Source organism: Ascaphus truei, chromosome 17 (genome assembly GCF_040206685.1).
Source record: "Ascaphus truei isolate aAscTru1 chromosome 17, aAscTru1.hap1, whole genome shotgun sequence".
Lineage (NCBI taxonomy): Eukaryota > Metazoa > Chordata > Amphibia > Anura > Ascaphidae > Ascaphus > Ascaphus truei.
Window position 1 is genome coordinate 34,475,496 of NC_134499.1, and position 11,637 is coordinate 34,487,132.

General features: G+C 38.0%; 1 protein-coding gene across 36 annotated transcripts in view; it reads left to right on the forward strand.

Moving 5' to 3' along the window:
- Nucleotides 1–11,637, forward strand: part of CADPS (calcium dependent secretion activator) — a 312,099-nt gene that overhangs the window by 208,002 nt on the left and 92,460 nt on the right. For 19 of the 36 annotated variants that reach the window (XM_075574751.1, XM_075574755.1, XM_075574740.1 and 16 more), the window contains 5 exons: nucleotides 2,588–2,689; nucleotides 2,802–2,865; nucleotides 3,276–3,399; nucleotides 5,727–5,795; nucleotides 6,653–6,670. In XM_075574751.1, the coding sequence (XP_075430866.1) occupies nucleotides 2,588–2,689; nucleotides 2,802–2,865; nucleotides 3,276–3,399; nucleotides 5,727–5,795; nucleotides 6,653–6,670 (377 nt within the window). The remainder of the gene's footprint in view (nucleotides 1–2,587; nucleotides 2,690–2,801; nucleotides 2,866–3,275; nucleotides 3,400–5,726; nucleotides 5,796–6,652; nucleotides 6,671–11,637) is intronic. The other 17 variants (XM_075574769.1, XM_075574747.1, XM_075574763.1 and 14 more) reach the window with 3 other exon arrangements.

Consider the following 11,637-nt stretch of genomic DNA (forward strand, 5'->3'; position numbering starts at 1 on the left):
TGGCGACACACTTTATCGCAGTGCGGCCAGATCCGCAAGCCGGGAGATTTCCCGGCTTGCTAGTGGCCGCCCCTCGGCGTATGACGCGCGGTCACGCGTCTTCGGGAGCCTGCGCCCCCTGCACGCGCGTCCAGGGCTCCCCGAGGGAGCCCTGGTGTCCCGCGATCGCGGGACAGCGGCAGGGGGTTCCGGGGGACCCGGCGGACCCGGCAGCGGTAGGGAGAGCGCCCCGATCGGAGGGCGCTCTTCCGCTGCTTCGGCGCGCGCCCGTCACACTCGGGCGCGCGCCAGGCTACTGCTGCGGCACAGAACGGGCAAATGCTCGAATAAACTGTGCCGCAGCAGTATATATTTCTACCTTTATCAGCTTTAGCCATGTGACACTATCCTTCACAAGTAGTCATTTTACAAAGAACCCAATTGTTCACCTTTGCTTAAATCTGTTATTACTCGTCTGAAGCTTAATGCAATACTTTGATCATCAACAACTTGTCAGCACTCAAGACAATCATTCTGGAAACAAACTACACAACTTTAAAGCCCTGAATTCTATATAAATGTGGGAGTTCTAATTATATATAACAGATGAGGTTGCTGCATTTAATGTAAATTAAGAAATGTTGCTGCTCCTGGGAAGATGAGCAGCAAAACATGGTCATCTAACTAGTACATCTTTAGATGTGCAGCTGGGTGATAGTATTTGAAATTTGACAAAAGCATTGGAAGTATTATTATTTGTGACATGGCTCAAGATGCTAGATTGTGAGGAGAGTAAAGATGACAGAACTGGTGCTAACCACTGTGACAACAACTTGAAAAGTAAGCAACATGACATCTTCCGTATCATGCTGCTGAAAATGTCAACTTTGTGAAGGACAGTGAGAAAATGGTTTGCCAAAAATTTGATAGGTAGACTCAAGAGATGCTCATATGTCAGATGTAATATAGTCCACAGCTGTTTGAGAAAGGATGTCCTTGCACTTCTGATGAGTCGTAGTTGGCAGACCCTCCGAGACATCCATGCTGCTCTAAAAGTGGCTACAGCTGACCTGTGGATTTTTGGATGTTTTTGGTGGCATCGTCTACAATGCAAATTCAATACGTGTGTTTCACATGATACAAAAGTGTTACAAATACTGTACTTCACTAGTTAATGTACTCATCTCAAAAACTGTTATAGAAATGTCCTTATTCGTTGTGCCAGTTTTGAGAAATCAACATTGGCAAGGATTCTGCTTCCTATTTTTGGTATAAAAGGATATCATATTTAATTGTAGACAATACTCACATTTTACTTTGACAAATGTAGAGGCAATGTATCCATTACCTAGACATGTGCTTCAGATTTGCCCTTGTCATGACTATTTATGCTTAAAAAAAATAAAAAAAATAGCAAACTCTATTTAAAGACACAAGATGTTTGGCGTGAAGAGGTTTCCTTCTCGGAGGTCAATCAAACATTACTGTACAGCTTGTATTTTTGGGAATTTAGGGTCTTTTGATTTGTTTAATAAAGGGAAGTAAAGCTAACCAATTAACCCCTGACAGGAGGTTCATTAAAGCTGTGTAATCCTTTGCCAAGGCTTTTGTATGGCTAAACTAGTCTAGTGCTGAGGATTTACACAGCTTATGCTGCTCACTGGAGGAGGCCTTTAAGTAAGAACATTTGTTCAATTTTCAGACGACTTATATTACCAGAAGGAGACTGTGCTGTTATAGGACTCCATAGGTAATGATCAATAATAGAAAGTAATGATGATGAATGTCTGGGTTGCTGATTTCTTTAGTGAATGGATTAAACTAGTCTTCCACTCCATTCTTATGGATTATACTATGGTGTAAATATTCAAGGGCTATCCATATTGTGTAGCTGGTGAGGGATAAAGGCAAGAGGAAATGCAAACTTGTTCTCTGTGTCACCTTACACTTCTTTTGTTCTGCTGCACACAGTTTCTTTGACTAATGCAAGACCGGGTTTCAGGGATTATCAAGTAAAACATTGTGCTGTATAAAGTATTGAGAGTGGGCATTTTATGCATCTCTACGGTGATTGCATTTATTTCAAATTCCTCAATCGTTATGCTTTGAATAAGTTAAATGGCCAGCAAATATCTTTACCAAAAAATTCCCTAAATATACGAATAAATATACCCATAGTGACACAATGGAATTGCTTTAAAAACTGCATCCCGCGCATTTCAGTTTCTACAATGGTGGAAATCGAATGTAATATTATAAGCCATGTTGTAGCACGGCAGATGTGAATTGAGCATGCGTGTAAACAACCGTACACACGGAAATATATTTGAATATGCAATATATTCTGTTTTTTAGGTATAGAAAATGGTTAAATGTTAAACCATTCCATTATATTGCAACAGCCTATCTTGCAAGAAATATACTGAAGCCACATGCAACACAATGCTTCTTTTTTTTATTGATTGTCATCCTTTATCTTTCTTCTGTGACTCACACAGACAAGTTAAGTTTAGTACACAGTCTCATCCGCTCCCAATGTGTGCAATGTTTGTTATTGGTGTCAGGAGCGGAAGTTTCCTGAGTCACTCATGCCATTTTATTCCGCCAGGCCTGATGGGATAGGGACTGTAACAGTGGAAGAAAAAGAGCGTTTTGAAGAGATCAAAGAAAGACTTCGTTTGCTTCTGGAGAATCAGATCACACATTTTAGGTAAGGCTTTTGAAATTCTAATGTTAAAATATATTCATGTAAATAACTACATTTGTTTTTTTTTTATTGCATGTGTGCAGTTTAAAGGAAACATACATCTATATTTTCCTAGGTATTGTTTTCCATTTGGACGACCAGAAGGAGCTTTGAAAGCGACTCTGTCGTTGCTTGAAAGGGTAAGTGTTGTGGCTAGCTATTTGAAGATCACATATGTAATGTGTTTTACTGTATGCTTGGCATTTTCAACAGCTAAAAATACTAGAAAGAAATCTAAACTGATTAAATTACCTATCTTGGCACTTAAGAAAAACCTTTTTGGGTGGAATTATATTTTATTGCATTTTATAAAATAAAGACAAAGGGATTTGTTTACTAAAATATCTGGAAACGGAAGAAATTCGGGTAAATATGGGGGTATTATTTGCACTGATGTTGTCCCAGTTTTGCAGTGAGAAGACTTTAGTAAATAACTGTAATAGAACTTTAAATACAACAAAAAACTGCTTAAAATTGTATTTTGTATTTGAGGAGTAGACTTTTTTAAGCTTAACTTTGTGCTAATACTGTTTCTTTTTCCTATATGAAGGTTTTAATGAAAGACATAGTTACTCCTGTCCCCCAAGAAGATGTGAAAAATGTTATCCGTAAATGCCTAGAACAAGCAGCTTTAGTCAACTATAGCAGACTATCAGAATATGCCAAAATTGAAGGTAAGACACATTTCAATAACTAACTAGAGGGCACATCAACAGTTGTTACTGTTATTTATCAAGGTGTTTCTCTTGAATTACCGACTAGATGTTAAAAGATAAAATGTATGAACTACTTTGCACAAAGGTATCAATGATTTGTATATTATAGTATTAGATTTAATATTTGTTTGCTTTTATCACTGATTCAGCTCGGATAACTGCTTGACTAAAGTACACTCGAAGAGGAAACCTGTGTGGTTTTGAAAGCTCTGTACATTTATAATTTCATCTATTAAATTAGTCGGCTAAAAGGTATCACAACTGGAAATGTGCGCAATTTAGAGTGCAAGTTGGCGAAACAAGCCAATTTGGTTTTTCGCAAAACAAATCCAAGAAGCAAACTTGTAGACACAAGTGGGATCACACGATCGTAGGTCACGCAACCTTTATGTACTATAAAATGTTGCAGTAATTTGACAAACGCGAAAACACAAAATTTAGGGGGAAATGTGCAAACATTTGCGAAGCAACTTTAAGAAATCCAGACATCCCTAATAACCTACAACCAAGCCGCATGTTTGTTTAAACATAACTTTAAAGGTATGCAATCATCTAGCTATTAGGGATGATTGCTTAACATAGTTTGTCTAATACAGTCTCTTGAATGGACTACATTATGTACAGTTTTCTGGTCACTTGTTTTCAAACGTGTTTGCAGACAAAGTAGCTCCATTTGATCACTGCATTAGACTGTCATGTTAAGTTTTTAATTGTTATATATTTTGCACAATATTCTTCTGTTACTTCTGTCTTGCCTGGGAACCGTCAAATCAAAACAGTGGTGACAGAGAACTGTGTAAATGTGAAATTTGATTACTAACGGCATCTCTTTTTCTTTTCGCATCTCTTGGTTTCAAGATCAGTGTTATTACTAGCTGTAAATTGCGAAGGAAGGTGTTTATAGTATCACTTGTTTTGTTGGAAAAACAGGCTGTTTCCAGTTCATTGTCAAAGGTTCTTTGTAGGTCAAGTGCGTCTTATCTTTGTCTGTCTGACAATGCAGATTTGGTACCAGTAAATAAGTTATTCTGATGCACCCAGTGAGAAACACTTAAGAATTGGGCACTAAAAGGATTTTTTTTTATCAGCTCTTGACTTGATTGAATGATTGATGCAAACAGAAGAATGTAGGGTCTATGTGTGCTGTGATTGTGGGTGACGAATCAAAGGTTCTCCATCTTTGGATAATTGAACTTGTGGGATGTATTAAAATAAATCAGTGAATGAACATGGGCGGTGTTAAATTGAGCCCAATAACAGCTTTTCTCCATTTGAGGTTTCTTCAAAAATGCTGGCTTCTCTAAGCTGTTCTGTATAGTGAGTGCTAACCCATTGGTAAGATCTGCTCTCTTCTTTCAGATAAATCAATGCAAAACAATCTTTAAAATCTGTAAGTAAAAATGCATTCATTTCCAAAGTAGAAGACTATAGTGTGTACTTTCCTTTTGTGCCACAATTCTTCTCAGTTGTGTGAATTACCTGGCCTTTTTTTTTTTTGCACTGTGACTTTTAGGTCTGGGAATACTTTGAAGCAACAAACGGTTTTTTTTCCCAGCTCTCTTTTCAGAGAAGTACCTCATCCCTCACTACCTGCTCTCTTCTGCTTTTCTCCCTCCTTATTCGTTATTGGCACAGCCATTTTTATATTGCCTTCCTAAAAGTGGTTGTGATGCCAATTCCAGAGCATGCTGGGATTGTTAAGAATAACAACCCAACATCCACCAGCTGCATGAACCAGGTTTTCTCTTATAGGCATAGTTTACTGTGAGTTTTTAGTAACTAAACCTATTACTACCGCACAGCACAATGCATTTGCTTTTCAATTATCACAAACAATTGAAAAATTTTTCTCTCAAATTATCTCATAAATGCTCATTAAGTTTTCGGTTTAAATTCTGCTAGTAGTAATATAACTTGAGACTATGCTTATGGGGAAATACCTTTAAATACTTTGGATACTTAAAGCTTGAATGCTTAGTATCTTAAGCCAAATTCAGTTGGTTTTTTGTTTCCCTTTATTCATGTTTGGATCATTAGAGTCTTGAAAAAAAACTAACAAGACTTCCAACATCACGGTCACAATCTATTGTGACACATGGGCATGCTGAATGGTTAATCCAGCAAATCAAATCTCAAATTTGAAAACTCCTTTTTCTCTTATCCTGTGTATCCCAAATACTCTACAACCTTTTCTCCTTTTAACCTAATGTAACATTTTCCTCTAACCTATGACCTCTTTACCTCTCTGACCTAAGCCTCTTGCATGCCCAAATCCTCTTTTATAGGGAAAAAGAGAGAAATGTATGAACATCCTGTCTTCTGCTTGGCCTCCCAAGTGATGGATTTAACCATTCGTGAGTACCTACCACCTCCTCTCCATGCTGTCTCCACTCTGTTTCCATTATTTCAAGAAACTCCAGATCCAAACCAACTCACTTTCCTTGCTTCAAGTCTTTTAGCATTGGCTTGTCTGTTGCTTCTGTCTGTGAAACCCAGTGTGAGAAGTCCAGTCACTTTTTATCAGCCTAAAACAGGTTAAACAACGAAACCATTTGTTTGTGATAAACCAGCAACTGTCTGTAAGTTTTTCAGTTATTATTTATGTCTGTGACCTGAATGCATTTTTACTTTGCTTCTGTGTAACCCCAATTTGTTAAGTGCTTGTCACTGGTACACAAAAATTAAAGGCAGTATCTACAGCGGGGCTAATATGCTAGAGATGAGATAAAGGATCCGGGTGCATCCATCTCTTTATTTTTTTGAAGACAAGATCCCGAAGGAATAAGTTTCATAAAGGAAAACCTAAACAAAGGCAAATGTGTGTTTCTCCTCCTGTAAATGGTCTTAACATGTTCTCTTGCAAACATGGGTTCATTTCTACTTATTGTGCTATATTTTTACATTGCTTTTTTATAGCAGGCTGTGAATAGAAATGAAGACTTACCATTTTTTTTGGAGAACTATTACATGGTTTATAGCTTTGTATCAATGATACTGGTTTTCTATTTGTCTGGTCTTCTATCCCTCCCACAATGATGGAGTTTGATGTCAATAATTTGGGGTGGTGGTAAAGTAATTGGGCAAATGCCTTCAAATGTCATATGCCACACAGAAATGGGGTAACATGATGGTCCACTTGCTCATTAATCGTGCATATCTGTTCTTGTTTCTCTCTTTTCTCTCCTTGTTGCTCTCTTTCTCTTTCATATAGAGAATCAAAAGGATGCAGGTGAACAACTGTATATGCATTATAAAGTAGTAGGAGTGTAATATTTTCTTTTTGTTTTCTTTGGTTTTCATAGCTCCTTAAGTTGTGTGCTCCTGTAAGCTGTAATGGAGTTACAATAATACTTTAAGGAGTTAATTTGTGCTGTCTCAACAAAACAAACGCCGGTGCAATTCCGGCATTACACAGAAGAAACAGATCTGATTTTGACCCAAAATCTCAGAGCCATTTTAATCACAACAAATTATTCTGCATAACACAATAAAACGTGTATCAGGCATACAGTAAAAAAATAATAATATATAAACTAATCTCCATTCTCCCTTTTTCATATTTTCTGTTGATGCCCTTTTAAAATGTGTGTGTTTTCTGTAGATGTGTACTTACAGTACCGTCACAAGGAAATCTTGTGTTTTCTGTCCTCTATGTTTGTAACATAATGAGATGTATCGTTACATGGGGATCAAAATGATTAAACATTTTCTTACAACCTGCTCTTAACAGCACAAATCACCCCTAGCTGTGAAAACACACACCAAGAAATCTTCACTGTTGGGAATTAGTATGCCTCTTTTCCAAAGCAGTTTTTAACCCCACTGAAAAGGCCATTTCTAAAGAATCTAGGAGCTAATGCATTATCCTTTTGTTGACATGTTTGCATTTTTATTTGGTTAGTTTGTTTTCTTTGCACAAGGATTATTTTTAAACGTATAATATAATTTGATTTTTGCCTATATCTTTTGGCCGAGGCAGATGTAGTTTATTTGATATGTGATAGTCCAGTATGATGTCATATATATTCCTTATTTTTTATAAGGCTATAGTAGTATATATAGGTCACATTATTATACTCCAAGCCAGATAATTACCAGTTATTTAATAATGGTGAGAAGAAGTTCTATAATAATCATAATAATAATAATAATAGCAACTAGTCTTCAATTCTTTTATTTCAGATCATACTATTCACAACATCCCAAATTAATATTTTAATAGTTAATAGTATTTTATGTTGAAAGTAAAAAGTGTACAGATATATATCAAATTATAATAAGACTTTAATGTGATATAAGATATATATTTACATTCAGTACATGCTCATATATAAACGCTCCACACGCAGACACGTATTTTGTGTGAATAAAAATATAAGCGTAAGGAAATGATATAAGTTCCTCCCATGTAATTCTGTGCTATAGGCATCTCAGGATGGTCTCGCTAATTAGTTTTTTTGTTTGGACTTGACAAAATTCTATTTCAGAGTAATGAGTTACAGCTGAGAGAGGGGGAGGTGACAGCTGGGACTGCAAGTGTGCATAGGAACTTATTTGTAAGATGCGCTGTAGGAGTGAGACTAAAACCGTTTTGGAGATCTTCCTCACTTTTGATGTCCTTGTTTGTCACACCTCTTTCCTTCCCCCGAAAATGTTATTTGGATATCCTGTATGGTAGTGATCAGCACAGCAGGTCCATAGGGGTTCTGCCATGCATTATAGGCCCTTATTCTGTAAGGAGTGATAAGCACAGGTGACGTGCTATAGCATGAAAAGCCCCGTTGGCAGCACGTCATCTATGCTTATCACACCTTACAGAATAAGGGCAGTGGAGTCGTTGGCAGCTAGCAGGGTAATATAGCGCTGAGCACACAGAATGTCCACGGGTCCGCGTTGAACGCACTTTAACGGGTTCGAAAAGAGTCGCCACAGTTAGAATCAGATTCTCAAATATTAAATATCAATGCGTAATAATACTGGCGTATCACCTGTAATTAGGACGTTGCTGTATACAGAAGATATATAAAATAAAAGAATAAAACACTAATGTTTAATAATATTGAATATTATGGAATCTAACGGTAACAAGCGCTGTTGGCTCTAGAATGTTAGGTATATTTTCACCGGATTTGAATGAAGCTGAGGCTCATTTCATACTGTAAGAGGCTACAGAATGTGGTGTTACTTAATACACAGAGCAACCAAGCTATTCCTTGATACAATAATACCATGTGTAAATGATGCTTTGTGAGTGGATTGGGGTATTACATTTCGGGCAAGGACATTGGGTCACGGCTGTTTTGCCACAACCACATCTCCGCCGATGTTTAGCCGCTACCCATCTCGCCGCCGCCCGCTTCGGCACCGAGGTAAGTCCCTAACCTTACATCACACCGTAGAAAACCTTAATGTTAACCCCTAATACTAATGCTATCTCCTACCCTAGGGTCTCAAACTCAGTCCTCGAAGCATCAACAGGCCAGCTTTTATGGATATCCCTGCTTCAGCACAGGTGGCTCAATCGGTGGCTCTGTCTTTGACTGAGCCACTGGTTGAGCCACTTTTGCTGTTGCAGGGTTATCCATAAAAGCTGGCCTGTTGGTGGTTCTTGAGGACTGAGTTTGAGACCCCTCCCCTACCCTAAAAACCTTAACCGCTTATCCTAAAACTCCTTACCCTAAAACCCTTACTCTAACTGCAAAATGAACCCTTAAATGAACTTACCTTATTGGCGAAGCGGCCGGCGGCTGAGTGTCCAGCGGCAAAGCGGCAGAGATTTGGTCGTGGCGAGGCGGCCATGACCAAATGTTCAATTCCGATGATATTTTGCCCTGTTATATGACTCATTATTAACAGCTCTATAACAGTATTTACTAAACTTTAATAGTGCTGATCACAGCGAGATTCCCGAAAAACTGACATTCAAGTCGGTGGATAGTTTCCCCTAATGCTTATCCCTTATTTTGTTCAATTAACAAAGTCTTATTAATAAATAATAACAATAATAATACCTATTTCCTATAGCTCTTTTCTCCCAATGGGACTCATAGCGCGTCACAATTACAGTATAGTACACAGCACATAGGTTTGTTACAAACACAGTCCCTGCCCAGGTGAGCTTACAATCTATGCTTTCAGTGCCCGAGGCATAGGGAGATAAAGTGACTTGCCCAAGGTCACTAGGAGACGACATGTAGCGGGTTGTCTTTTTTTCCCTTGGATAAATGTGCTGCTTTTTACACCACTCTTAGGGGCTTAATCTGTAAGGTATTCTGATAACACAGATGACGTGCTGTTGCATGAAAAGTTCCATTGACTTTAATGAGACTTTTCATGCGATAGCACATAGTCTGCGCAATCATACTTTACAGCAGGGATGCGCAAACGTTTGGTGCTGCGCCCCGCTGCCTACGCTCCTCCACTGCTCACCTTATTTTTGACAAGTGACCCCGTGGCATCATTTGACGCTGCGTTGCCACGGCGACGCCCGACGCCAAGGTAATACATTTCATTCATTTAAAGGCCTGTTGTCAACTTGAATTAGTTGCACAAATTAAAGGGAGACATAGTTGATGGTTGAATAACAAGAGCTAAAAACAATGGAATAAAAAATAAGATTTTCAAGATCAAGATATTTATTAAGATAAATAAGCCAGGAGTCAAAGCGCGATTGCCGCTATCGCGCCTGAGTCGGCGATATCTGCCATTGACTTTGATGACTTCCGGACATATTGTTAACTCTTGTGGACTTTTTATTAGATGTTGGAGGGTGTTTATTTTGGGGGGAATTTGGAGAAATGTTCATTTTTATGAATGAATAAAATCTAGCATGATAGGTGTATACTTTTTCTTTTGTTTCTGATACTGCAGTTCTTCTCCCATCCTCTAAATTAAATTAAGATTTTTTTTGTCAACTAAACTTGTACACACAATCGTGGAAATTACTTAATTATTTAGAAATCTTTCCAAAAGATTTAAAGAAAGATTTAAATAAATGTGAATAGAAGTTTAATCCTAATTATGAATGTATAGGTAGGCCTTAAATTAAAGTTACACTATACATACAGTATACATTATATTGAACCTATTTTTATCAAATGAACTAAGCGTAGAGATACTAATGACAGCACATTTATTATACAAATCTAAAATAAAATTTGATAGCATCCTTAAAGAAATATCATCTATGTATTTTACCAAAGCTATATTTTACTGGAAGTTTCCCTACATTGATACATTAATAACTTCTTTACATAATGAAGGATAAACAGACTTCTAAGTTCTTCTAACCGGTTTATGTAGAATTAGGAACGCAGTTTGACTCTGCAGGCAGGTTTTTCTTTGTTCCATTCCAATAGATCAATATATTAGATTAAATTTGATGGACCTTGAGTGATGTTGCAGACACATTCGTGGTATGGAAGGTAATTTTCTTACAAGTATCAAGCAAGACATATGCAATGTTATAAAACAGGAGGGTGAAGTGTTGGGCAGTGTAGTATTTGGAGAGCTATTACCAACAGGAAGAAGAAGAAGAAGGAGGTGGGGTGGTCGGCACTGTGTAAATCATTGGTGAGATTTCCCCTAGAGTTTTGTATCCAGTTCTGGAAGCCAGGCCTCCGAAAGGACAGAGATCCTGTAAAGATACTTTTATTTCCCATGAGCAAAAGAACACAGGAATTCCTTAAAGATGACATCGCCTGAAATGGTTGCATTGAGTGCTCCATGATGTACCCTGAACGTCATGAAGGCCGTGATGTTTGCTAAATGTATGCAGTATAAAAGTATAGATGAGTAAAACATTAATTTAATGGGCACCCTTGATGTGCATGGTTTTATTAAAGCAACACTCCTACCTGATAGTTTTTTTCTTCATTTTTTTTGAGCATTGGAATTGTAGGGTCCTCTAGGGCTGAACCCCATAGTTTTGAGCTTCTGGACCCTCCCCCCCCCCCCCCCCCAGTTCCAGAGATATTACCAATTTGGTTACTGGTGTTTTTGATTCCTTCAGGGAAATAAAAATGAACGCCACACCTGGCGGTCCCTCACGGCCTACAGCATAATTGTTTGTGGCTACAATAGAACAGCCCGTTAATGCCCTGAGGAATCACTGGTAACTAAATTGGTAGGTACCCCTGAAACCGAGGATACTGCAGCTAAAAATAACGTAGGTCAGCCTTGGAGGACACTCCAGTT